The sequence below is a fragment of the Chiloscyllium punctatum genome, chromosome 3 (assembly GCF_047496795.1).
Source record: "Chiloscyllium punctatum isolate Juve2018m chromosome 3, sChiPun1.3, whole genome shotgun sequence".
NCBI lineage: Eukaryota > Metazoa > Chordata > Chondrichthyes > Orectolobiformes > Hemiscylliidae > Chiloscyllium > Chiloscyllium punctatum.
In genome coordinates, this window is record NC_092741.1 from 37,063,319 (window position 1) to 37,091,262 (window position 27,944).

The 27,944-nt window shown below is 46.3% G+C and overlaps 1 protein-coding gene across 1 annotated transcript; it reads left to right on the plus strand.

The window, feature by feature from the left end:
- LOC140457788 (myelin and lymphocyte protein-like) lies at nt 1-26,592 on the plus strand. Its single transcript, XM_072551417.1, has 4 exons — nt 1-579; nt 9,067-9,234; nt 12,929-13,051; nt 26,365-26,592. Exons 1-4 carry the CDS (start codon nt 463-465, stop codon nt 26,437-26,439), a joined length of 483 nt encoding a protein of 160 aa, XP_072407518.1. The 5' UTR covers nt 1-462; the 3' UTR covers nt 26,440-26,592.
- The last annotated feature ends 1,352 nt before the right edge of the window (nt 26,593-27,944 follow it).

Here is a 27,944-nt window from a genome sequence, read left to right on the forward strand (position 1 = left end):
ACTGTGCAACTTCTATATTTCTGTAACATTACACCTCATCTGCACCTCATTTACAGTTCTTCAAGGGGAAAATGCAAATCAACTGAAAGACATAGCTCTACTTTACCACAAAAGCACATCACTGGATTTGGGACAAGAACTGATAGACTGTGATTACTTGCCCCTGAAGAAAACAATTGACTTTATGGTTACAGTTAAGCTGTCAGTGCTTCATTCTAAACCAATTCTTTTTGGTCTCTTTACGTTTTGGGCATTTGGAGACTGAACATTGACACAGTGCACGACAATTGTATCTTTAGGTGTGCCAGGAGTGAAAGCTCAAACCAGTTTATCGAGCAAAAAACCTTGGGAAGAGGTGTGTCCAGAGGTGTACTCATTTATCAGTGCTAAGATCACTGCTGGCTGCAAACAATAGAAAAGCAGTAGGAATTGACAGAAGTATTCCTTGGAGTGGATAAAACCATGGCTTCCCCGGAATCACCAGAGACCAGCAATACTGACCCTCCATCAGACTGTATTATACCTGGAGGCACCAAATTACTGACCAACATGCCTGATCTTCTCATGTTACCTGAACTTGTGAGTACAACAATGATGGTTCATTCAAACAAAATAGTCAGAAATCTTGATTTGCCTTTTCTGCTTTGGGTGAATGGGCTCTACGCACCGGATTTGCTTTTCCTTTTCAAGAACGGGAGCAAATTGTACTTATACTTAAGCACCATCAAAAACAGTACCCCAGGCTCTTCACAAAAGAATTATAAAGCAAAGTTATATTGATCTGAAAATGTGTTGCTGGAAAAGCGCAGCAGGTCAGGCAGCATCCAAGGAGCAGGAGAATCGACGTTTCGGGCATGAGCACAGGAACACAAAGTTATAATGAGCCAGATAATAAGATTGGGGAACAGCTTGGGGAAAGATTTAGGTTTCAAGGAGCATATTAAGGTATTAAAGATAAGTGAAGAGGTTTAAGGAAGAGGATTCTGTGACCTTAGGATCTTGTAGGCTGAAGGCAAAATCACCAATAAACCTGGCCAGCTAAAGCGACCTGTGTTAGCAAATCACACTTACAACACCCCCCAGTGTTGTGAGGCCGGAGGGAGGGGCAAAACCATGGAGGAATTTGAGAATTTAAGCTCATAGTTTTACTTGACAGGGAGCCAATGTAGGTCAGTGAGTTCAGTTCTGACAGGTGACTGCGACACAGAGTGAGTTACAAACCCAACAATCGATGTTTAGTTGACCGAGGGTAGCATTTGGGGGAGGCTGCTCAAATGGCCAATCTAGAGATGAGCCGAGGTGGAGGAGAAGGGTTCAGCAGCAGACGCGCTGAGGGAAGAGACAACTCAGGTGACTTCATGGTTGTGCAAGTAAATACTCTTCCCACAGGATGTGATTGGAAACCTTGAGGTGAAATATGAGATGAAGTTGCGAGCAGTCTTAATTCCAATTGAAGAGGAGGAAAAAACGTCTTCAAAGAAGTCGCTCAGTCAATTGAAAACAAGAAGTCAGGCTATCTTATTGAGCTTATAGCAGGGTATCCAACCGAAACTGACTGACTAACTTCAATCATCACAGAACTAGCTAAGCACCAGTTGTTGACATAGGCACAGACATGGGCTCCCACTTTTTTTCTATATAATCATTCATGGGATGAGGGTACTGTTGGCTAAGCCAGTATTTATTGCCCATCCCTAATTGGGGCAATGAAGAGTTAACCACATTGCTGTGGTTCTGGAGTGCTGAATCATTTGGCCCATCTCCAAAATAGTTGTTTTCTTCAGCCAAGTGAAATAAAACTTCTCATAATTAGAAATACTTACACTTATATAATGCTTTTCACAAAAGGAGGGCTTCCAGTGACAGAATAAAAGTGATTTGCAAAAGAAGCAAGGATAATATGAGAAAAAAAAGCTTTAATCCCTGAGTAAGCAGTTCAGGTGTGGAACGTGCTGCCTGGAAATGTAATGGAGGCAGCTTTGTGTGAGGCAAGCGAGAGGCTATTGGATGAATATTTGGATTATCACCTGATGAAAGAGCGACACTTCGACAGCCAGTGTGCTTCCAATTAAATCTGTTGGACTATAACCTGGTGTTGTGTGATATTTAACTTTGTACACCCCAGCCCAACACTGGCACCTCCAAACCTGGATTAGAATAGTGTGCAAGGGTCTGAGGAAAAGGCAGGAGATTGGCATGAGGTAATGACTCCTACCTGAAGAGCCGAATGGTATCTTTCTCCACCATATGGCTTCCACAATTCTATGAAGTGCTTTTTGAAGTGCAGTCACCGTGTTGTAACATGGTGGTTAGTGTAATCTGTGCAAACAGCAATGGAAGAATCTAGAGTAGTGACTGCCATAACGGAGATCACTATATCTAGGGGTGGATTTCATGGGGGAGCAGATTACATACACTTCCTTCTAATCTAAAAGATGCTCAGCAGATCACCAACCAGAAACCCAACTGTCCTGCAGCAATATTCTGCTCAATAGGGTCATGTTGAGACTATGCTCCCTATCAGTGGGGGTGGTGGTGGTGGGTTGTGGTTGGGGGGGGGGGGGTGGAGTGGATTGGCTGCTCTCTAGTCTCAATAGTGCCAGAAGAGTATAGTGGTCAAGGCTGGGACTACAAGCAGTGCCAAAGTAGATTAAAACAACAAATACAGTACTGGAGATCACAGTGGGTCAGACAGCAATCATGGAGTGAGAGCAAGCTAACATTTTGAGTCCAGATGACTCTTCATCAGAGCTGAAGTGAAATATGGAGGGGACAGCATTAACGTGATAGTTGGGCGGTGGTGGGTGTCGGGTGCTGATAGAGAAAGGACGTTCTGGAAAGCACAGCCAGTCCCACTGGGATGGTGGGAGGGGAGAGAGGACATGGTGACAGAGAATGTAACAAGTAAAGCTAAAAGGAAGGGAAGGAATGGGAGCTGGTTCACAATTTGAAAATGTTGAACTCAATATTAGGCCCAAAAGGCTGTAAAGTGCCTAGCCTGAAGATGAGATGTTGTTCCTCCAGAGGACAGGCACGTGGGCATGTATCCCAGCAGCACCAGGAGGTGGAGAAGTCAAAGTTTCGGTATAACCCTTCTTCAGGACTGTCTGTTCCTTTCAGTCTGACAGTTAGACACACCATTGTTCTGGAGATAAAAACAATGACTGCAGATGCTGGAAACCAGATTCTGGATTAGTGGTGCTGGAAGAGCACAGCAGTTCAGACAGCATCCTAGAAGCTTCGAAATCGACGTTTCGGGCAAAAGCCCTTCATCAGGAATAAAGGCAGTGAGCCTGAAGCGTGGAGAGCTAAGCTAGAGGAGGGTGGGGGTGGGGAGAGAGTAGCATAGAGTACAATGGGTGAGTGGGGGAGGAGATGAAGGTGATAGGTCAGGGAGGAGAGGGTGGAGTGGATAGGTGGAAAAGGAGCTAGGCAGGTAGGACAAGTCCGGACAAGTCATGGGGACAGTGCTGAGCTGGAAGTTTAGAACTAGGGTGAGGTGGAGGAAGGGGAAATGAGGAAACTGTTGAAGTTCACATTGATGCCCTGGGGTTGAAGTGTTCCGAGGCGGAAGATGAAGCGTTCTTCCTCCAGGCGTCTTGTGGTGAATGAGTGGCAGTGAAGGAGGCCCAGGACCTCCATGTCCTCGGCAGAGTGGGAGGGGGAGTTCCTCCCTCACCTCTATCCAAGGCCCTAAAGGAGCCTTCCACATCCATCAAAGTTTTACCTGCATATCCACTAATATCATTTATTGTATCCGTTGCTCCCGATGAGGTCTCCTCTACATTGGGGAGACTGGGTGCCTCCCAGCAGAGCGCTTTAGGGAACATCTCCGGGACACCCGCACCAATCAACCACACCGCCCTGTGAACCAACATTTCAACTCCCTCTCCCACTCCAGGCACAGTTGATGTTCGTCTCGGTGTGCGTCCCGGGGAACAGGCCGTATAGCACGGAGTCCTGCATCACGGCGCTGCTCGGGACGAACCTTGACAAACACCACTGCATTCCTCTCCAGACATCTTCTGCGTAGGCACATTCCAGAAGGAGGTGTGTGACAGTCTCCTCCCCCCCCCGCAGCCGCTTCGAGGGCAGCGTGCGGTGCGGCAGAGAGTCCGGGCGTGCATAAAGGATCTCACAGGCAGAGCCCTTCTCACCACCAGCCAAGACATGTCCTGGCGCTTGTTGGAAAGTTCTGGCGATGAGGCATTCTGCCAAATGGCTTTGACAGTCTGCTCAGGGAACCGCTCGATAGGATCCCTCCAAGGGCTTGGGGTGAATGAAGCCACTGCCCATGAAGTGTGTCAAAAGGTGTTGGCCCAACTCGAAGGAGTAAATGTCAAGCTGCAGTTGCCAGGTTGTCACCCAGACTTTCTTGGTATCTAATTTGTATCCAACAGGTGGGAGAGCAGGAAACCGTGTATTAATGGGGTGAAGCTGGATAATAATGAGGGTAACCTGAGCTGTATACCAGAGGTGAGAGTTGATGGAGATGAGGCAATAGCAAGAGATAGCGCAGCCAGTGGGAAGGAATCTCCTGGGAAAGAACCAAGGGATCGGTTAAAGTGTGTTTGCTTTAATGCAAGGAGTATCAGGAATAAAAGTGATGACCTTAGAGCATGAATCAGTACCTGGTGCGATGATGTTGTGGCCATAACAGAGACATGGGTTTCTCAGGGGCAGGAATGGTTGATGGATGTTCCAGGGTTTAGAGCATTGAAAAAGACTAGGGAGGGGGGGAAAAGAGGAGGGGGTGTAGCACTACTAATCAGAGAGGGTATCACAGCTACAGAAGCTTCCATTGTCGAGGAAGATCTGCCTACCAAGTCAGTATGGGTGGAAATTAGGAACAGCAAGGGAGCAGTCACCTCTTTAGGGGTTTACTACAGGCCCCTAATAGCAGCAGGGAGATGGAAGAAAGCATAAGTCGGCAGATTTTGGAAAAGTGTGGACGTAGTAGGGTTGTTGTAATGGGTGACTTTAACTTTCCCAATATTGATTGGAACCTCCTTCGAGCAGATGGTTTGGAAGGAGCTGTTTTTGTAAGATGTGTTGAAGAGGGTTTCCTAACTCAGTACGTTGGCAGGCCGACGAGGGGAGAGGCCATTTTGGATTTGGTGCTCGGCAATGAGCCTGGGCAGGTGTCAGATCTTGCGGTGGGAGAGCATTTTGGTGATAGTGACCACAACTGCCTCACATTCTACATAGCTATGGAGAAGGAGAGAAGCGGGCACAATGGGAGGACATTTAATTGGGGAAAAGGAAACTATGATGCTCTCAGACATGAGTTGGGAAGCATGGACTGGGAGCAATTGTTCCATGGAAAGGGCACTATAGACATGAGACTGTTTAAGGAACAATTGTTGCGAGTGATGCACAAACGTGTTCCTCTGAGACAGGCAAGAAGGGGTAAGATAAAGGAACCTTGGATGACGAGAGCGGTGGAGCTTCTCGTCAAAAGAAAGAAGGCAGCTTATGTAAGGTGGAGGAAGCTAGGGTCAAGCTCAGCTCTAGAGGATTACAGGCAGGCGAGGAAGGAGCTCAAAAATGGTCTGAGGAGAGCCAGGAGGGGGCACGAGAAAGGCTTGGCAGAACGGATTAGGGAGAACACAAAAGCATTTTACACTTATGTGAGGAATAAGAGAATGGTCAAAGAAAGAGTAGGGCCGATCAGGGATAGTATAGGGAATTTGTGTGTGGAGTCTGAGGAGGTAGGTGAAGCCCTAAATGAGTTTTTTTGCTTCTGTCTTTACTAAAGAAAAGGACCTCGTAGTGAATGAAACCATTGAAGAGCAGGAACAGATAGAGATCGAGGAAGCTGATGTGCTGAAAAGTTTGACAAACATTAAGATTGACAAGTCGCCAGGCCCGGACCAGATTTGTCCTCGGCTGCTTTGGGAAACGAGAAATGCAATTGCTTCGCCACTTGCGAAGATCTTTGCATCCTCGCTCTCCACTGGAGTCGTACCTGAGGACTGGAGAGAGCCAAATGTAATTCCTCTCTCCAAGAAAGGAAATAGGGAAATCCCCAGCAATTACAGACCAGTAAGTCACACGTCTGTCGTCTGCGAGGTGTTAGAAAGGATTCTGAGGGATAGGATTTATGACCATCTGGAAGAGCATGGCTTGATTAAATGCATTCTGGATTAGTGGTGCTGGAAGAGCACAGCAGTTCAGGCAGCATCCAAGTAGCTTTGAAATCGACGTTTTGGGCAAAAGCCCTTCATCAGGAATAAATGCAGTCAACACGGCTTTGTGAGGGGCAGGTCATGCCTCACAAACCTTATCGAGTTCTTTGAGGATGTTACTAGACACGTTGATGAGGGTCGAGCAGTGGATGTGGTGAATATGGACTTCAGCAAGGCATTTAATAAGGTTCCCCATGGTAGGCTCGTTCAGAAGGTCAGGAGGAATGGGATACAGGGGAACTTAGCTGTCTGGATACAGAATTGGCTGGTCGACAGAAGACAGCGAGTGGTAGTGGAAGGAAAATATTCTGCCTGGAAGTCAGTGGGGAGTGGTGTTCCACAGGGCTCTGTTCTTGGGCTTCTACTCTTTGTAATTTTTATTAATGACTTGGATGAGGAGATCGAAGGATGGGTTAGCAAGTTTGCAGACGACACAAAGGTTGGAGGTGCCATTGACAGTATAGAGGACTGTCGTAGTCTGCAGCGGGACATTGACAGGATGCAGAGATGGGCTGAGAGGTGGGAGATGGAGTTCAACCTGGATAAATGCGAAGTGATGCATTTTGGAAAGTCGAACTTGAAAGTTGAGTACAGGATTAAAGACAGGATTCTTGGCAGTGTGGAGGAACAGAGGGATCTTGGGGTGCAGGTACATAGATCCCTTAAAATTGCCACCTAAGTGGACAGGATTGTTAAGAAAGCATTTGGTGTTTTGGCTTTCATTAACAGGGGGATTGAGTTTAAGAGTCGTGAGATCTTGTTGCAGCTCTATAAAACTTTGGTTAGACCACACTTGGAATACTGTGTCCAGTTCTGGTCGCCCTATTATAGGAAAGATGTGGATGCTTTGGAGAGGGTTCAGAGGAGGTTTACCAGGATGCTGCCTGGACTGGAAGGCTTATCTTACGAAGAGAGGTTGACTGAGCTCGGACTTTTTTCATTGGAAAAAAGAAGGAAGAGAGGGGACCTAATTGATGTGTACAGGATAATGAGAGGCATAGAGTTGATAGCCAGAGACTTTTTCCCAGGGCAGAAATTGTTAACACATGGGGTCAGAGTTTTAAGGTGTTTGGCGGAAAGTATAGAGGGGATGTCAGAGGCGCGTTCTTTACGCAGAGAGTTGTGAGAGCATGGAATGCGTTGCCAGCAACAGTTGTGGAAGCGAGGTCATTGGGGATATTTAAGAGACTGCTGGACATGCATATGGTCACAGAAATTTGAGGGTTCATATATTAGGTTTACCTCACATGAGGATCAATGGTTGGCACAACATCGTGGGTTTACTGGCCTGTTCTGTGCTGTACTGTTCCATGTTGTAATAGTGAGTGATCATCCCTTTTATTCATCCTCTCATCGTTCATTAGCAAGAATCTCATCTCGACATCGGGAACTTAGTTGGGAAATGTGACCTGTTGCCCTTCCTATAGAGAAAGGCCTCACTCATGATTCTCACCACAGCCCATGTCATTCAGCCCCTGGCAAGATTCTATCCTGAATGGGCCAATCCTCAAGGACGGACTGATGCAGCTGAAGGCACAGTTGCAATGTTGAGGCAAAGGAAGTGTGTGTTTTATAAGACAGTCAGAGTTTGTTTGAAAGCGGAGATCTCAGAGAGTTGTAAAGTTGGGGCAGCTTACAGAGATGAGCAGTGGGTGAGATCGATAGGAGGTATTTGAGCACATGAGAATTTTGATAATGCAGGTATTGGTAGAGCAAAGCCAATGTAAGTCAATGGGCACCGGGTTGATAGGGAAAAAGGACTTGATGTGGGCTAGTATTTGGGAATTCATCAATAAAACCACAGCTTAGTTTGCCCCCTGAGATGAATGAAAAATACTCTATGACATATAAGTTCGGGGAATCCTCTGACGTCCTCAATAATATTCATCTCTCAACCAAGACTGGTAAAACAAATCATCTGGTCATTATCTCATTGCTGTTTGTTGGTCTTTTGTTTGTGTAAATTGATTGCCATGTTTCTCACCTTATAATGATGGTTACACTTCAGATGCCGTACACTGGTTGGGAATTACTTTGGACATCATGAGGAACCATGTAAATATCAGTCTTCTCTCTTTATTTCTTTAGAAACCACAATAACCCACATTAAAAACCGCATCCTACCTTACCACCAAGTCATGGCTGAACACTGGCTGGTCATTTGAGCTATATAAGAACATCCTTTCTACATTCGAATACTGACAGTAAATGTTGGAATCAACCATTTGAACTGTTGCACCAGCGGGCATGGCTATCTGTTCCACCAGCAGGCATTGTGCCTGAGATTTCAAGTTCCCTGGAAGGAGTCCGTTAAAAAAAAACTTCCAGTTGTGTTTTTCTAGACATTTGGAAGCCCACAACTTTGCCAATAATGTGCTTCTAATCTGGAAATATCGATAATGGGCTCAGTGTGGTGTTCAGGTTATAGCAAAGGTGGAGGGATGGGGTAAACCAATCATTATAAATACATAAAGAGTGTGGGTACTTAAAGTAATAGGAACATTGGACAGATGGGGATTCATGGTTGGTGTGGACAAGTTGGACCAAAAGGTGCTGAATGACACTAGTCATTCTGACCTGGATTTGTTTGAAGATTACCCTGTTTAATTAATGAACCCTCTCTTAAAGGAGAGAAAATGAGAGACCTGGAATCCATGATTTGACAGTGACCCAATTTCTGGCTTCTCGTGATCCAGTGACTGCAGGAAGGAGGCCAGCTCCTCTTTCCGAGGGTTCGAGCCAGTGGATGGGATCCATGTGGTGACATTACTGTTGGATTTCCTTCAAAGAGGAGGACTGGATGCAGAAACCGTCTGGAATCCGTGAGGGAATCAGTCTGGGGTTGATGATAAAATAAACACCTACTTGTCTTCTACAGGTTTTTGGTGCATTAGTCTGGATCCTTGTGGCTTCTATCAACGTTGCTGATAAAGTCAGCCAAGGTTGGGTGATATTTGTCTCCCTCCTCCTTTTTGTGTTAACGCTGCTCCTGCTGATCTGTTATTTCTTCGGATATCCTCGGAACTCCACAGCCTGGTGTTTCTTGGTAAGTGTGCAACGTGTTATCATATTACAGGTCGGAGTAGCTTTATTTATGTATAAACAGCAAATCATCCTTGGAATTTGAGCATCATTGCATGGCCACTATTTATTGACCATCTTGGATTGTCCTGCCTGGATTTTCCAAGGGCAGCAGACACAGCCGCATTGCTGTGGGTCTGGAGTCCCATGTAGGACAACAGATCTCCTTCCCTGCATATATGAAACAGATAAGTGTTTACTGCAATGCCATGATCATTATTGATGTTTATTCCGGATAAGTGTTTAATTTTTCCTCATCTGTCCTGATGGGATTTGAACTCATGCCTCTGTAGTGCAAATCTGGTTTGTGGGTCCACTCACCTAACAACCGTGCTGCCACCCCCACTTTAGAGAAGCCACAAAAGCAAGTACAAAGATTGACCTTGAAGTTATTGGGTCAGTCTGAGGCAGCCCCCTACCTGGAAGGAGAGGGACAGGAAGTACAAGGGGCCACTATCACTTCCGGGTCAACACCATTGGGATTTGAAAATCCAATGCCATCCCTTCAAGGCCCCTAGGCTGGAATCCCAGAACCACCCATTGCAGGTGTTCATGATGCAAACTGCAATGCTCATTCGGAGCTTAACGCCCCAGAAAAACAACAAGAAATTGGAGAGGATTCAGTCAAATAAAGGATTCTAAACCTGTGCCAGGGTCCTCTAATCCCCTTGGTGAGTATTTGAGCTCAGTAGTGGGATCTTCAGAACATGTGGTGAGGATTTTGATCCCTGTGGTAGGGATTCATTTCCTGTGACTGTGATCTCTCTGGTGTGAGTGTGATTCTTGTGATGGGGATGTGACCTGAGTTGTGGGAGTTGATCTGGTTTGGGGGGGGTGTGATCGCTCTGTTGGCGGTTTGATCCATTTAGTGGGGGGGGGAGTATTAATCCCTCTGGTGGGGTGGGTGGATCTCTTTGCTGGGGGATTGATCCATCTAGTAAGGTTTTGCTATCTTTATAGTCATAGAGATGGACAGCATGGAAACAGATCCTTCCGTCCAACGGGTCCATGCCGACCAGATATCCCAGCACAAACTAGTCCCACCTGCCAGCACCCGGCCCATATCCCTCCAAACCCTTCATATTCATATACCCATCCAAATGTCTCTTAAATATTTCAATTGTACCATCCTCCACCACATCCTCTGGCAGCCCATTCCATACACGTACCACCCTCTGCGTGGAAAAGTTGCCTCTTAGGTCTCTTTTATATCTTTTCCCTCTCACCTTAAACCTATGCCCTCTAGTTCTGGACTCCCCGACCCCAGGGAAAAGACTTTGTCTAGTTATGCTATCCATGCCCCCCATAATTTTGTAAACATCTACAAGGTCACCCCTCAGCCTCCGACGCTCCAGGGAAAACAGCCTCAGCCTGTTCAGCCTCTCCCTATAGCTCAGATCCTCCAACCCTGGCAACATCCTTGTAAATCTTTCCTGAACCCTTTCAAGTTTCACAACACCTTTCCGATAGGAAGAAGACCAGAATTGCACGCAATCTTCCAACAGTGGCCTAACCAATGTCCTGTACAGCCGCAACATGACCTCCCAACTCCTATACTCAATACTCTGACCAATAAAGGAAAGCAGACCAAACGCCTTCTTCACTATCCTATCTACCTGCAACTCCACTTTCAAGGAGCTATGAACCTGCACTCCAAGGTCTATTTCTTCAGCAACACTCCCGAGGACCTTACCATTAAGTGTATAAGTCCTGCTAAGATTTGCTTTCCCAAAATGCAGCACCTCACATTTATCTGAATTAAACTCCATCTGCCACTTCTCAGTCCATTGGCCCATCTGGTCAAGATCCTGTTGAATATGCTTTCTCTCTGGTTACATCCCTTTTATGAAACACTGGCCACCTCCTCTCTGGCCTTTAGCAGGTGAAATTCTTTAACTTTTGCTGAATAAACAGTTGTCCATGGACATTACCACAGCCAACCTCTTACCCCTCATCAAAGCAGTTACTTGGATTAGATTTCACACAATGCCTGAGGATTGGAGTCTCTGCTTGCTGTTTGATGTTTGGGGGCCAGAGCAGGGCAGGTGGCTTAACCGACAAAGATGGGGCCATGGACGACTCCCCGTACCCAAACTCTATGGCACACATTTCCCAACACATGTTCCCTCAGTCAGACACTGGAAGAACAAAAGTACTGTATTGTAGAAAGTGCCACCCTGCTGACTTTGAGTTGACTGGTTTGTATGAGGGCACCATTCCCCCGGGGGTCCACTAGTGACTCTTCACTGGTTTTCTTATGGCATCCCCAATGTGGCAGGCACTATTTCCAGGCACCACCAGCAGCCCATACCCACCCCCCTGCCCCCCCCCAACCCCTACCACTTGGTGGATTGGCACCCATGGACCCAATCAGGATGAAGCTAGGGAATTGGCGAGGTGCCCGCTCACTCTGCTGCCATCAGCTGAGCTACTATTTGCAAGTTTTTTGCAGCTCTGACTCAGTTAGTAGGACACATGCCTCTGGTCACAGGGTTTTCGATTCAAGCCCCACTTCAGGGCTCGAGAGTATGATAATCGAGGCTGAAAATCCAGTGAAGGACAGAGGGAGTGCTGCACTACTGAGTGTGCCATCTTTCAGATAAATTGTTAAACCAATGCCCCATCTTCCTGCATGGGGAACACCATGACCCGTGAGTTCCTCTCTTAGCAACACACCATCCTAACTTGGAAATGGACTCACTGTCTGCCATTCCTCATTTGAGAAATACTCACACTTCTGCTCAAATCCCTCCAAAGACTTCTTCTATACTCCTCCAGTTGTGATCTCCTTGATTTTCATCATCTGATGGCTGGTTGCTATACTTTTTCCTGTCTCTCTTCCTCTCCCCAATCCCCACACTTACTGTTTCAGATACTTCATTAAGTGTGGCTCCGCTACCCCCAATGCCTCAGATCTATTCTGATAATGTCCTTGTGAACTGCTTTGGGAGGTTTTTACATGTTAAATGCAATTGTTGGTTATTATGAGAAATCTTTCCCATTACCGTACGGATAATCAACTGATTAAGGTGGCTTTTAAAGACACTCACTCTCTATCTACAATGATTGAGTGGTGGCAATGCTTTCAGATACAGAAAACATTTACAAGGATGTTGTCAGTGTTGGAAGGTTTGAGCTATAGGGAGAGAGAGGCTAAATGGGTTGGGGCTATTTTCTTGAGTTTTGGAGGCTGAGGGGTGACCTGAGAGGTTTATAAAATCATAAGGGACACGGATAGGGTGAATAGCCAAGGTCTTTTTCCCAGGGTAGGGGAGTCCAAAACTAGAGGGCATAGGTTGAAGGTGAGAGGGGAAAGATTTAAATGGCACGACGTTTCACATAGAGGGTGGTGCGTGTATGGAATGAGCTGCCAGAGGAAGTGGTGGAGGCTGGTACAATTGTAGCATTTAAAAGGCACCTGTTTTGGTACACGAATAGGAAGGGTTTGGAAGGATATGGGCCAAAGTGGACTAGATAATTTTAGGATATCTAATCGGCATAGACAAGTTGGGCTGAAGGATCTGTTTCCGTGCTGTACAGTTCCATGACTCAATGTTGGTTTTGAGCAAACACTTGGCTCAGAACCTAGGGGAGGTTGGGTTTAGCTGAGCATATGAACTTTTAACAGATGCTGTTTTTTCTTGGTTTATTTCCAACAGGATGCTTGCTATCATGGTGTTGCAGCTCTCTTTTATTTCAGTGCTGCTGTCCTACAGGCTAATTCTACAGTACGTCAACAAGTCCGTAAGGACAGGATTTACCAAATCGATGTTGCTGCTTCGGTACGTGTAGGATCTGTTCAAATGATGCAATCCTGTCAGTTTTGCCTCTTTCTCGCTAGCTTATGTCCCAAATCTAAATGCAATGTAGGTTAACAAGTTTTATTTTATATTTTCTGAGGGGGAGAGAGACAGAGAGACAGAGAAAGAGAGAGAGAGAATGAGAAAGAGGCAATCAGTTCCTGTTACACAGACCTTTTCTCCATAGTTAGAAATCTACACTTTTTTATTCATTTGTGGATAATGGGTGTCACTGGCTGGGCCAGCATTTATTGCCCGTCTCTAGTTGCCCTTGAGAACGTGGTTGTGTCCTACCTTCTCTTTCGTAAAATATTTTTATTGAGAAATTTTTCTTTACAAAATTATAAAATTGCAGAAGTATAACAATATAAAATTATCACAACAATAACAATAAACTAACTGCTAGCCTACTTTACAGAACAAATCAAAATTATATTCACTAGAGATCAATAAATAATGCAACAAAACTGAAGCTCCCAACTATCGAAAGGATTAATTATTACACCCATTATTCAAAATTCTTCCTGTCAGGATATCAGGTTCACTAAATCTAACCATCATGGCTAAACGAAGGCCCTAATTAAAATGGCAGACAAATCTGCTTCCAGGCAATTCAAAAATAAAAATGTTCCGTTTTCTGGTGTACCATATTTGTGAGAAAATCCAAAGGGATGTGTTCCATAATTAACATATGCCACCCTGACAGACCCGAGGGGCTCTCAGATACCCAGCACATCAGAATGTTCTTCCTCACACAGAAAGTGAGGATGTTGAAAAGCTTTTTCCCATATACATCGAAGGAAGGTAAGTTCAGCAAGCCCAAGAGAAGAGAGATCAGGTCTACCTTAACTTCGGTCCCCAAGACCCTCTCTGTCACTCCTGCCCCAGCACTCCAATACCTACAAAGCTGTGGCATGACCACAAACAATGAGTGAGAGGACCTATGCTTATTTTACATTTGGGCCAATTGGAGATTCTCCCTCTTTAAATTTTGCAAGAAGATCTGGGGCCACATGAATCCTATGAGGAAACTTCAACTAACATTGTGCCACTGTTTAAGAAGGGTGGTAAGGACAAGCCAGGGAACTATAGACCAGTGAGCCTGATATCAGCGGTGGGCAAGTTGTTGGAGGGAATAACAAGGGAGAGGAGGTACATATATTTGGAAAGGCAAGGACTGATTAGGGATAGTCAACATGGCTTTGTGCGTGGGAAATCATGTCTCACAAACTTGATTGAGTCTTTTGAAGAAGTAACAAAGAGGATTGATGAGGGCAGAGTGGTGAACCTGATCTATATGGAATTCAGTAAGGCATTTGACAAGGTTCCCCATGGGAGACTGATTAGCAAGGTTAGATCTCACGGAATACGGGGGAGAATGCGCCATTTGATTACAGAACTGGCTCAAAGGAAGAAGATAGAGGGTGGTGGTGGAGGGTTGTTTTTCAGACTGGAGGCCTGTGACCAGTGGAGTGCCACAAGGATCAATGCTGGGTCCACTGCTTTTCATCATTTACATAAATGATTTGGGTGCGAGCATAAGAGGTACAGTTAGTAAATTTGCAGATGGCACCAAAATTAGTGGACAGCGAAGAAGATTACCTCAGATTACAATGGGATCTGGACCAGATGGGCCAATGGACTGAGAAGTGGCAGATGGAGTTTAATTAAGATAAATGAGAGCTGCTGCATTTTGGGAAAGCAAATCTTAGCAGGACTATTATACTTAAAGGTAAGGTCCTCGGGAGTGTTGCTGAACAAAGAGACCTTGGAGTGCAGGTTCATAGCTCCTTGAAAGTGGAGTCGCAGGTAGATAGGATAGTGAAGAAGGCGTTTGATATGCTTTCCTTTATTGGTCAGAGTATTGAGTACAGGAGTTGGGAGGTCATGTTGCTGCTGTACAGGACATTGGTTTGGCCACTTTTGGAGTATAATTCTGGTCTCTTTCCTGTTGGAAGGATGTTGCGAAACTTGAAAGGGTTCAGAAAAGATTCACAAGGATGTTGCCAGGTTTAGAGGATTTGAGCTATAGGGAGAGACTGAATAGGGTAGCGCTGTTTTCCCTGGAGCGTCGGAGGCTGAGGGGTGACCTGATAGAGGTTTACAAAATCATGAGGGGAATGGGGTGGGGGAGTCCAGACGTAGAGGACATAGATTTAGGGTGAGAGGGGAAAGATATAAAAGAAATCTAAGGGGCAACCTTTTCATACAGAGGGTGGTATGTTTATGGAATGAGCTGCCAGAGGAAGTGGTGGAGGCTGGTACAATTGCAACATTTAAGAGGCATTTTGATGGGTACATGAATAAGAAGGGTTTGGAGGGATATGGGCCGGGTGCTGGCAGGTGGGACTAGATTGGGTTGGGATATCTGGTCGGCATGGACGGGTTGGACCGAAGGGTCTGTTTCCATGCTGTACATCTCTATGACTCTATGTCTTTAAGTCAGGATGGTGTGTGCCTTGTGGGTTTGGTGTGGAGGGCAGACCCTGGTGACAGGGACTGAGTGGGGCAGGTTCAGTGTGCAGGGCAGGGTCTGAGAATCATTCTATCTACAGATCCCCTGCCAATAGCGGAACCTTCCAGCAGGCAGAAGGTGTCTGAACATGATCATCTTCCTGGCCCACAGATACTCCACCCAGATGTTCCTGACAACTTGCCCATGTGCTGTGAGCATGTGCTCATTACAGGAAAATTCTGGGGGTTATCATTGAACAGAAACTCAACTGGATTCACCTTATCAGTAGTGCATTGATCAAAGTGTTTAGAATTCTGCAATGAGCAACTCACCTCCTGACTCCCCAAAGCCTGTCCACCCACTACAAGGCACAAGTCAGGAGTGTTGTGGAATACTCCCCATTTATCTGGATAAGTGCAGCTTTAGTAACACTCAAGAAGCCTGACAGCATCCAGGACAATGCAGCCCACTTGATTGGCACCACATCCCCAAATATCCACTCCCTCCATTACCTACATTTGATAACAGCAGAGTATACCAGTTACAAGACACACTGCAAAAATTCAATAAGCTTCCTCAGACAGCACCTTCGAGATGTATGACCACACCACCCAGAAGGACAGAGGTACATGCGAACACCACCAGTTTCCCTCCAAGCCATTCACCATTTTAAAGCTATTACAGTTCCTTCAGTGTTATTGGGTCAAAATCCTGGAATTCCCTCCCTAACAGCATTGTGTATGTTCATTAAATGGATTGCAGTGACTCAAGAAGATAACTCAACACCACCGCCTCAGAGTAGAAGTTGGGAAGGTGTTTCCATTGGTCGAAGAGACTAGGAGCAGAGGTCACAGCCTTAGAATAAACGGCAGGCCTTTTAGAACAAAGATAAGGAGAAACTTCTTCAGCCAGAGTGTGGTGAATCTGTGGAATTCACTGCCACAGAAGGCTGTGCAGGCCAGGTCATTGAGTCTATTTAAGACAGAGATAGATAGGTTCTTGATTGTCAAATGGATCAAGAGTTAAGGGGAGAAAGCGGGAGAATGGAGTTGAGAAACTTATCAGCCATGATTGAATGGTGGAGTAGACTCGATGGGCTGAATGGCCTAATTCCTGCTCCTATGTCTTATGGTCCCAAGGGCAACTAGGGATGGGCAATAAATTCTGGCCCAACCAGCGTTGCTCAAGTCCTGTGAGCGAATGGGAATAAAATCGATCTCCGTCAAGAAGGCTATGCTCCCCTTGTCTGCCTGTGAGAAGAGAGTGGAGGAGGGGAAGGTGTCATTCCTTTCACACACCTGCCTTCCCACCCAGTGAAGTGCCACAACCCCCAGCAGTTCCTGATGATGTTTGATGGGCATTCCGACCGGCCTGGGGGGTGGGTACAAAGCAGAAGTCAGCAGCAGCACAGGTAGGCACATACCACTACGACTTGTTTTCTGCCATGGCGTAGCCATTTATTAACTTATAAGATAATCACATGAGGGCATTTAACAGGCTTATACACCGAGAGAAAATGGCTGGTGGAGCTTTTAACACTGCTGTACACACATCATAAAAATAGCTACAGTTTAAAGATTAATCCCACATAAAGAGAACCTGCATTTATGAAACACCTGATTAAGATCCTCAGAAATGTCCTAGAAGTGTGGCAAACCAATAACAGGAAAGCCGGAGCAGAGGGAGGAATTGGAATCTGATAGGACATGGTGGGTGTGGCCAGTACTGAGCAGGAGCTAAAGGGTAACATTCTTACCCAGACAAGTCAAGTAGCAGAGTTTGGGTCCAATCTGAATTCTAAATACAGTCTAGGAAAGAAACAAGCACAAGTACAGCCAGATTTAACACCATGTGAATGGCTTTAAAAGACATTTACTGCTGGTGTATAAGTAAAACGTTGATTCTATTTTGCACACAACCTGATCCGATAAATAGCAGAGGGATTACTTCTGATTATAACGGTCTTGGTCATAGAAGGATTCACAGAATTATACAACACAGAAAGACCCTTCAGTCCAATGTGTCCAGGCTGACCAGATATCCGAAACTGATTGAGTCTCATTCACCAGCATTTGTCCCATATCCCTCTAAACCCTTCCTATTCATGCAAACCCGCAGACAGCTTTTAAATATTGTAATTGTACTTGTGACATTTTTACTAGAGAACTGCAGAAGTGGGGTGTGTTTAGCCAACACCAACCTGCATTATAGTTTGAGGATAAGAAGGGGGTTGTTTGAGGATGAGGGTTAAGGTCATCCCATTAAGGGCAACTCCCTTTCCCGAATCTTCTCACAGAACAGTCAGTGATGGGTAAGATAGAGCTCTACGCTCAGATATCCAGTGTACAAAGTTACTGGCACTTTGCAGCTCATTTCACCTTGCAGAAGGTAGATACCTGTATGATAGGGGATTAAAAAACAATATATGTCAGTTGTATGTGAGGACTCCTCTATCCAACGATTTGTGTCTGACACATTGAATTGGAGAGAAGCGAGCAGCCTCTACTGAACCTCCATATCTCCAGTTGGTGGAACTACCATTTGAACCAGATAAGTACATATCCATCTTGTAATTAGGGCTAACACTGGCAGTACAGTCATACTGAGATGTTCTATTCATTGTCCAAGATGTAAGAGGATCTGAGAACAGCCTGGACATGAAGAGTGTTGGGTAAAAACAATGACTGCAGATGCTGGAAACCAGATTCTGGGTTAGTGGTGCTGGAAGAGCACAGCAGTTCAGGCAGCATCCGAGGAGCAGTAAAATCGACGTTTCGGGCAAAAGCCCTTCATCAGGAATACTATTTTACTGCTCCTCGGATGCTGCCTGAACTGCTGTGCTCTTCCAGCACCACTAATCCAGAACATGAAGAGTGATGGATTAGCCATGATCCAATTGAATGTTGGTGCAGGCTCAGGGGGCCGAATGGCCTACTCCTGCTCCTATTTCTTACGGCCATATGGCCTTACTATCAGATACTTGAACCAGGTGAATATAGTTATTGATTGACCAGCCTTCCTAGCTTATTGATGACAACTGGATGCTTAGACCTGTCACTGGGGACTGACATTTCTCCTCCTTGAATCCATTTATCCTGGCATCGGTTCACTGGATTGGCAGTGGGATGTTTAACAAACAAGATGGGAATGGCAACCAGCCTGTGCTGGGTTCTGTTAATCTGTGCCCACCATCTCTGAGTTCAGACAATTCGAGGTGGTGACTTTGGGGAGAGACGTTGTACCACACGCTGACCAACCACAACCTCCACTTGTGCAGTTTTCTCAGTCCTTCGGTTTGATGATGAATCATGCTGCTGGCAATCTATGTAAGTCAGATAGTCAGCTACCTAAACAAAAAAAAAGTCATGGGATCTTCATATCAGGAAGTTAGGAACTCACATCACCAACAGTGTCTCTAATAAACCAGCATTCCCACAACACTGCAGTGGAGGAACAGTCTGAATAATTCAGCATTCCCTCAACACTGCAGTGGAGGAACAGTCTGAATAATCCAGCATTCCCACAACACTGCAGTGGAGGAACAGTCTGAATAATTCAGCATTCCCTCAACACTGCAGTGGAGGAACAGTCTGAATAATCCAGCATTCCCACAACACTGCAGTGGAGGAACAGTCTGAATAATTCAGCATTCCCTCAACACTGCAGTGGAGGAACAGCCTGAATGCTTTGCTCACATTCAGGAATCGTGTATGAAGCTAAAGTCTAATGGCTTAGGTGAAAATGTTTCTAACGAGGTAAAAACTGGCAGAGAGGTGCAAGATGCCCTCATGTTACAAAAACAACACACCTCAAACATATGGCTGATCCAAGGAGAAAGTGAGGACTGCAGATGCTGGAGATCAGAGTCGAGAGTATGGTGCTGGAAAAGCACAGCAGGTCAGGCAGCATCCAAGGAGCAGGAAAATCGATGTTTCGGGCTTAAGCCCCTCATCAGGAATCAGAATATGGTTGATATAGAACATAGAACATAGAACAATACAGCAGAACAGGCCCTTCGGCCCACGATGTTGTGCCGAACATTTGTCCTAGCTTAAGCACCTATCCATGTACCTATCCAATTGCCGCTTTAAGGTCACCAATGATTCTGACTCTGCCACTCCCACAGGCAGCGCATTCCATGCCCCCACCACTCTCTGGGTAAAGAACCCACCCCTGACATCCCCCCTATACCTTCCACCCGATATAATCCCATTCTTTCAAGGCTGACATGACAATCTAAAAGCAATTACAAAGATGGAGTCTAATTTAGCTTCCGATAGTGCAATAAAGTGTGAGAGTAGATTCAAATCCCACCATGGCAGATGGTGAAATTTGCATTCCATAACAATCTGGAAATAGGAGGACACCCATACAGGCCTCAGCTATGCCTGTCTCTTTGTCGGCTATGTAGAACAGTCCATCTTCCGTAGTTATACTGGCACCACTCCCCAGCTCTTCCTCCTCTACATTGATGACTACATTGGCACCACCTCGTGCTCCCGCGAGGAGGTTGAACAATTCATCAACTTCACCAACACATTCCACCCCAACCTTAAATTCACCTGGACCATCTCAGACACCTCCCTCCCCTTCCTGGACCTCTCCATCTCCATTAATGGCAACTGACTCATCACTGATATTTTTTCACAAATCCACTGACTCCCACAGACTTCCCACCCTACCTCCTGCAAAAAGTTATCCCGTATTCCCAATTCCTCCGCTTCCACCGTATCTCCTCCCAGGAGGACCAGTTCCACCACAGAACACACCAGGTGGCCTCCTTCTTTACAGACCGTAATTTCCCCTCCCACATGGTTGAAAATGCCCTCCAACGCATCTCATCCACGTTCCGCACCTCATCCCTCAAACCCCGCCCCTCCAACCATAACAAGGACAGAAACTCCCGGTCCTCAACTTCCAGCCCACCAACCTTTGCATAAACCGCATCATCCATCGACATTTCCACCACCTACAAATGGACCCCACCACCAGAGATATATTTTCCTCCCAACTCCTATCCGCCTTCTGCAAAGACCATTCTCTTCACGACTACCTGGTCAGGTCCACGCCCCCCCAACAACCCACCATCCCAGCCTGGCACCTTCCCCTGTCACCGCAGGAATCGTAAAACCTGTGCCCACACGTCCTCCCTCACCTCCACCCAAGGCCCCAAAGGAGCCTTCCATATCCATTAAAGTTTCACTCGCACTTCCATACATCATTTATTGTATCCGTTGCTCCCGATGTGGTTTCCTTTACATTGGGGAGACTGAATGCCTTCTTGCAGAGCGCTTCAGGGAACATCTCCGGGACATCCGCACAAAACAACCCCACCGCCCCGTGGCCCAACATTTCAACTCCCCCTCCCACTCTGCCAAGGACATGGAGGTCCTGGGCCTCCTTCACCGCCGCTCCCTCACCACCCGACCCCTGGAGGAAGAACGCCTCATCTTCCACCTTGGAACACTTCAACCCCAGGGCATCAATGTGAACTTTAACAGTTTCCTCATTTCCCCTCCCCCCCCACCTCATCCTAGTTTCAAACTTCCAGCTCAGCACTATCCTGTCGTACAGGCTAATCGTCCTTCCCACCTATCGACTCCACCCTCCCCTCTGACCTATCACCTCCATCCCCACCTCATTCACCTATTGTACTCCTGGCTACCTTCTCGCCAGCCCCACCCTCCTCCCATTTATCTCTCCACCTCAGAGGCATCCTGACTCATTCCTGATGAAGGGCTTTTGCTGGAAATGTCAATTTTTCTGCTCTTCGGATGCTGCCTGACCTGCTGTGCTTTTCCAGCACCACTCTAGTCTTGACTCTGATCTCCAGCATCTGCAGTCCTCAGTTTTGTCTACTCCTGGAAATAGGAGTCTAATGATGACCATGAAACCATTGCTGATTTGTCAGAAAAAAGCCAGCACTAATGTCCTTTCGGGAGGGAAATCTGCTATCCTTACTCGGTCTGGCCCAAGTGTGACTCCAGACCCACAGCAACGTGGTTGACTCTTAAACTAAAACAGTAAATGTCTGAAAATCTCAGCAGGTCTGGCAGCATCTGTAAGGAGAGAAAAGAGCTGACGTTTCGAGTCTAACTGACCCTTTGTCAAATCTTTCTCCCTTTTTTTAGCTTTGACAAAGGCTCAGTTAGACTCGAAACGTCAACTCTTTCCTCTCCTTACAGACACTGCCAGACCTGCTGAGATTTTCCAGCATTTTCTCTCTTGGGTTCAGGTTCCAGCATCCGCAGTAATTTGCTTTTATCCAGTGGTTGAGTCTAAAGGGTCCTCTGAGCAGCTGGGGTTGGAAAATAAACGCTGGCCCAGACTGTGACACCCTCATCCTGTGAATGAATTAAAAAGAGAGAGAGCTGGTGGAATTATTCAACCAATAAAATCCAGAATCAGAATCAAGTTTCAGCAAGATTAGCTTCACCTTTTACTTTCTAAAGTCCTTTAGGGGAGGACATCTGCTGTTCTTATCTGGTCTATCCCATTTGTTACACCAAACTCACAGCTTGTGGTTAACTCTAAACTGCCTCTTGAAATGAGGCTCTCAGTTGATGGGTATTTGGGGATGGATGATAAGGTTTAGCCTAACCAGCGCCCCCTGTAGGGCATGAAACCGTAAACTGTAACTTGGGATTGCTCATAGTAAATTGGAAGGTGCAATCTTTCGTAGTGACATCTGGTGCTATTAAGGTGAATGTGTGGCTTTGCCAGAGCCACCAACACAGATTCATCTTAATAGTATCAGGTGTCATTGAGTGCAGTTCGGTTACGGGAAGAGATTTGTTTTCTAATTCCAAAACAAATAGCTCTTGGGAGAGGGACAGCTTAACAGAGTCGGAATAAACAAGCATGAAGTAGCTGACATTCTTCTGGGTTATCTTTTTAAGATGTCACATGATCAGTCATTGATTGTTTTGATGAATATCTTGAAGCCAGTTGGGTATAAATAAGATGCAATCAGCTCAGTCTACCTGATGCGTGAGTTGGAAGTTTTCCTTACTCACTTGCGGGATGTGGCCATCACTGGCTGGTCAGTAATTTTTATTGCTTGTCCCTAGCTCCCCTTGAGGAGGTAATGTTGACCTGCTGTGTTGAACCGGTGAAGTGCATGTGCTGTAGGTTGATGGACAATGCCCTAAGGCAGGGAGTTCCTAATTCAGTACCAGTCTGTCAGCAATCGAAGCTCCTTCATAGAATCACAGAAACCTGTGCCACAGAAGAAGGTTACACAGGTCATTGTACCTACACTGGGCCTTTGAAAGAGGAGACTCAATGAGTGCCACAACTCTGGTCTTTGGTGGTAACTCCTCAACCTCAGATACCTGTCCGACTCTACTTTAAAGTTACTTATGGAATATACAGCCACCAATTTTTTCAGGTCGAGCCAACCATCCTCTGAGTGAAAGAACATCTCCACATCTCCCCTCTTAGGGTGGCACGGGTACCCGAGATCCAGAAGCCTGACTACCCTGGCCAACCTATCGTCTCAGCCTGCTCCTTCCCCACCGAAAACCTCCCCACATATGTTCAGGACACCACCCACGCCCTCCACCTCCTCCAAGACTTCCCATTCCCCAATCCCCAATGCGTCATCTTCACCATGGATATCCAGTCCCCCTACACCTCCATCTGCCATGACCAGGGCCTCCAAGCCCTACGTTTTGTCCGTCTTCCCCCAATGTCCACAACAGTACCCTTCCACTGACATTCTTATTCATTTGGCTGAACTGGTCCTCACCCTCAACAATTTCTCCTTCGAATCCTCCCACTTCCTCCAGATGAAAGGGGGTAGCCATGGGCACCCGCATGGACCCCAGCTATGCCTGTCTCTTTGTCGGTTACATAGAACAGTCCATCTTCCATAGTTACGCCAGCACCACTCCTCATCTCTTCCTCCGCTATATTGATGACTACATCGGTGCCACCTCATGCTCCCATGAGGAGGTCGAACAGTTCATCAATTTCACCAACACATTCCACCCTGATTTTAAATTCACCTGGGCCATTTCTAATACCTTCCTCCCCTTCATAGACCTCTCCATCTTGATCCACAAGGACCAACTCAACACTGACATTTTTTACAAACCCACCGATTCCCACAGCTACCTGGATTAAACCTCCTCCCACCCTACCTCCTGCAAAAAAAAATTCCTCTGCCTCCGCCGTATCTGCTCCCAGGAGGACCAGTTCCACCACAGAACACACCTGATGGCCAGCTTCTTTAAAGACTGAAATTTCCCCTACAATGTGGTTGAAGATGCCCTCCAACGCATCTCATCCACGTCCTGCACCTCCGCCCTCAAACCCCATCCTTCCAAACGCAACAAGGACAGAACCCCCCAGTCCTCACCTTCCACCCACCAAACTCCACATAAATCGCATCATCAACCGACATTTCCACCACCTCCAAACAGACCCCACCACCAGGGATATATTTCCCTCCCCACCCCATCCACTTACTGCAAAGACCATTCCCTCCGTGACTACTTGGTCAGGTCCATGCCCCCTAGCAACTCACCCTGCCCTCCTGGCACCTTCTCCTGCCACCGCAGGAAATGCAAAACCTGCGCCCATACCTCCTCCCTCACCTCCATCCAAGGCCCTAAAGGAGCCTTCCACATCCATCAAAGTTTCACCTGCTCTTCCACACATGTCATTTATTGTATCCGTTGCTCCCAATGCAGTTTCCTCTACATTGGGGAGACTGGATGCCTTCTCGCAGAGTGCTTCAGAGAATATCTCCGGGACACCCACAGCAACCAACCCCACTGTCCCGTGCTGAACATTTCAAACCCCCTCCCACTCTGCCGAGGACATGCAGGTCCTGGGCCTCCTCCATCGCCACTTCCTCACCACCTGACGCCTGGAGGAAGAATGCCTTATTTTCCGCCTCGGGTCCCTCAACCCCAGGGCATCAATGTGGACTTCACCACCTCATTTCCCTTTTAGCCCAGTTCCAACTTTCCAGCTCAGCACCATCCTCATGACGTATCCCACTTGTAAATCTACCTTCCCGTCTATCCACTCACCCTCCTCTCCGACCTATCACCTTCATCCCCGCCTCCATCCACCTATTGTATTCTTAGCTACCTTCTCCCCAGGCCCACCCCCCTCCCATTTATCTCTCCAGCCCTAAGGCTCCCAGCCTCATTCCTGATGAAGGGCTCTGGCCCATAACGTCGATTCTCCTGCTCCTCAGATGCTGCCTGACCTGCTGTGCTTTTCCAGCACCACACTCTTGACTCTGGTCTCCCGCATCTGCAGACCTCACTTGCTCTCAGTGGTTAGCACTGCTAACTCACAGCGCCAGTGACCCAGGATTCGATTCCACCCTCACACGACTATCACGTTCTCCTCGTGTCTGCGTGGATTTCCTCTCACAATCCAAAGATGTGCAGTTTAGGTGGATTGGCCTTGCTAAATTACCCCATAGGATCCAGCAATGTGCAGGCTAGGTGCATTAGCCATGGGAAATGCAGGGTTACAAGGATGGGGTGGGTCTGGGTGGGATGCTGTTTGGAGGATCAGTGTAGACTCAATGGGCTGAATGGCCTACTTCTACACTGTAGGGATTCTGTGAGGTATATATTCACAATAATATTGTATCCACCCTCTCCAGTTACTAACTCACATGTTGGAGGGAATATTTCTTTTCCCGTATATGCTCACAAAATCTCTTACAATTTGAAATCAATTATGTCACCTTTGTTCCAAGTAGAGCAGTTCGAAATTTTCCAATATTTGCTCATATCCAAGGGAGCTGATGCCTGGTAGCATCCTGGTAAATCGTCTCTATATTCTTTCCAGCATCTGGATATCTTTCCAGACAGTTAGTGCCCAGAATTGTTCACAATATTCCAAATGAGGTCTAACTACATTTCTGTTATGATCTCTTCACTTTTATACTCTAGGCATTGATCTATAAACTCAAGTGAAGAATATGTCTTATTAACTTAATATCGTAAAGACTTGCACATATGTGGACACTGGGATGGTTGGTTGGCTCAGTTGACTAGAGGAGCAGAATAAAGTTAGAGCTCACTGGTCATACCAGCTGTGGTAGTTCATGGAGGTCTGCTTTCTCTCCTTACCCCTGTGCTTGTGGAGTGATTATCCAAAGCTGTACATATTCATTGTCTCTCTGTTTCTAATGAAGAGAGATGCCTAAGGTTCTCTGTGGCCTATACCTCCATATATATGTGGACACCATTACCTCCCTGTTCACTTACACTTCTCAAACTCTTGCCTTTTATGATGCCTTACTGCAAAGAGTAGCACTTCACATGTTTCCGTATTGAACGCTATCTGCCATGCCTCTGACCATTTTGTCACCTACTATTTCACCAAGTTTCATACAATCTGAAAACTTTCAAACACAATACCCAACACCTCTTCTGAAGATTGCAGGGAACACTGGGCCCAAATCTGGACCCAATGTTTCCCACCTCCGTCACCCCTATCCTGCTTGTGACACTTGTCCTCTCTGCTCCTTTCTCCCCACAACACTGGACCAATACCTGGAGGAGGTACATTTGCAAAGAAGAGAACAATGGAAGAGGATGGGCCAAGGTTTGGGAAGGGGGTCTCAAGTAACAGCTTCAGCTAAAGAGATGATACCAGCATCAGTGAAAAGTGGGCGTTCTCTCAGTCATTTCTGTTCTTCTATTAAATCGTTGCAATGTGCAATTCCAATCTTTATTTTCTCTGAGTAACATATCGGGAAAAAATACCATTAAAATCTTCATGTTAAACCACTATTGCTTTGTGACCATGAATTATAATTGGGTTAGATAATATGTAATACTAACTATTTCCTTTCACTTTGCAGATATTTGCGTTTGCAGCAACTGTGCTCTATGTTGCTCATGCAGTGTTCTCATTCAAAAGGTGGAAATCAGTGTAACTGTCTCCGAGCTGGATGGAAAGTGAACGTTGAACTTGTGAAAAACATCTCAGAAAGTCGATTTGTCTCCTCTCAATGTATATCACAGCCATACAATTATGTATTGAAAATGGGGTGTTAATTCTGTTCTGTTAAAGTGTAATCTTGTTTTAATCTTCCTGTATTTTTTCCATTATTTCTGTTCCCCACATCCCAGCCACTTTTCCAGACCCATCCTGCTCTTTGTGACAGATTGTTCAACTGTCAGGAGTTCTGGAGCAATTACGGATAGCAGAAGGAATTCTGCTCCAAATCCAGCTCAACCCAGATCAACGGGAGAGCATACTTTCAATTTATGTTCAAGGGGGTTTGGAGGGTTTGAGCTACAGGGAGAGGCTGAACAGGGTGGGGCTGTTTTCCCTGGAGCGTCGGAGGCTGAGGGGTGACCTTGTAGAGGTTTATAAAATCATGAGGGGCATGGATAGGATAAATAGACAAGTCTTCCCCCCAGGGTAGGGGAAGTCCAAAACTAGAGGGTATAGGTTTAAGGTGAGATTTAAAAGGAAAGATTTAAAAGGGGCATAAGGGGTAACTTTTTCACTCAGAGGATGGTGACTGCCGGAGGAAGCAGTAGAGGCTGGTACAATTACAACATTTAAACGTCTTCCAGATTGGTACACAAATAGTGAGGGTTTATAGGGATATGGGCCAAATGCTGATAAATGGGACTAGATTAATTGAGGATATCCGATTGACATGGACAGGTTGGACCAGGAGTCTGTACAACTCTATGACGCTATGATTTATGAGGAGAAAGCGAGCGCTGCAGATGCTGGAAATCAGAGTCGAGAGTGTGGTGCTGGAAAAGCACAGCCGGTCAGGCAGCCTCCGAGGAGCAGGAGAGTCGACGTTTTGGGCATAAGCTGTTCATCAAGAAGGGCTTATAACTGAAATATCGATTATCCTGCTCCTCGAATGCTGTCTGACCTGCTGTGCTTTTCCAGCACCACACTCTCGATTCTGATCTCCAGAGAAAAAATGAGGTACGAAGGTAAACTGGCCAAGAATATAAAGGAGGATAGTAAAAGCTTTTTTAGGTATGTCCAAGGCAAAAAAATGGTTAGGACAAAAATTGGGCCCTTGAAGACAGAAGCAGGGGAATATATTACTGGGAACGAAGAAATGGCAGAGGAATTAAATGGGTACTTCAGATCTGTGTTCACTGGGGAAGACACAAGCAATCTCCCTGAGGTAACAGTGGCTGAAGGACCTGAACTTAAGGGAATTTCTATTTGCCAGGATTTGGTGTTGGAGAGACTGTTAGGTCTGAAGGTTGATAAGTCTCCGGGACCTGATGGCCTGCATCCCAGGGTACTGAAGGAGGTGGCTCGGGAAATCATGGATGCGCTGGTGATTATTTTCCAGAGTTCTATAGAATCGGGGTCGGTTCCTGAGGATTGGAGGGTGGCTAATGTTGTGCCACTTTTTAAGAAGGGTGGGCAGGAGAAAGCAGGAAATTATAGACC

Bases quoted from the DNA above. Each gene is read 5' to 3' on its own strand.
- LOC140457788 (XM_072551417.1), top strand. From the start codon at position 463: ATGGCTTCCCCGGAATCACCAGAGACCAGCAATACTGACCCTCCATCA. The intron at 9,235-12,928 runs GTAAGTGTGCAA...TATTTCCAACAG, and splicing joins CCACAGCCTGGTGTTTCTTG to GATGCTTGCTATCATGGTGT. The intron at 13,052-26,364 runs GTACGTGTAGGA...TTCACTTTGCAG, and splicing joins AAATCGATGTTGCTGCTTCG to ATATTTGCGTTTGCAGCAAC.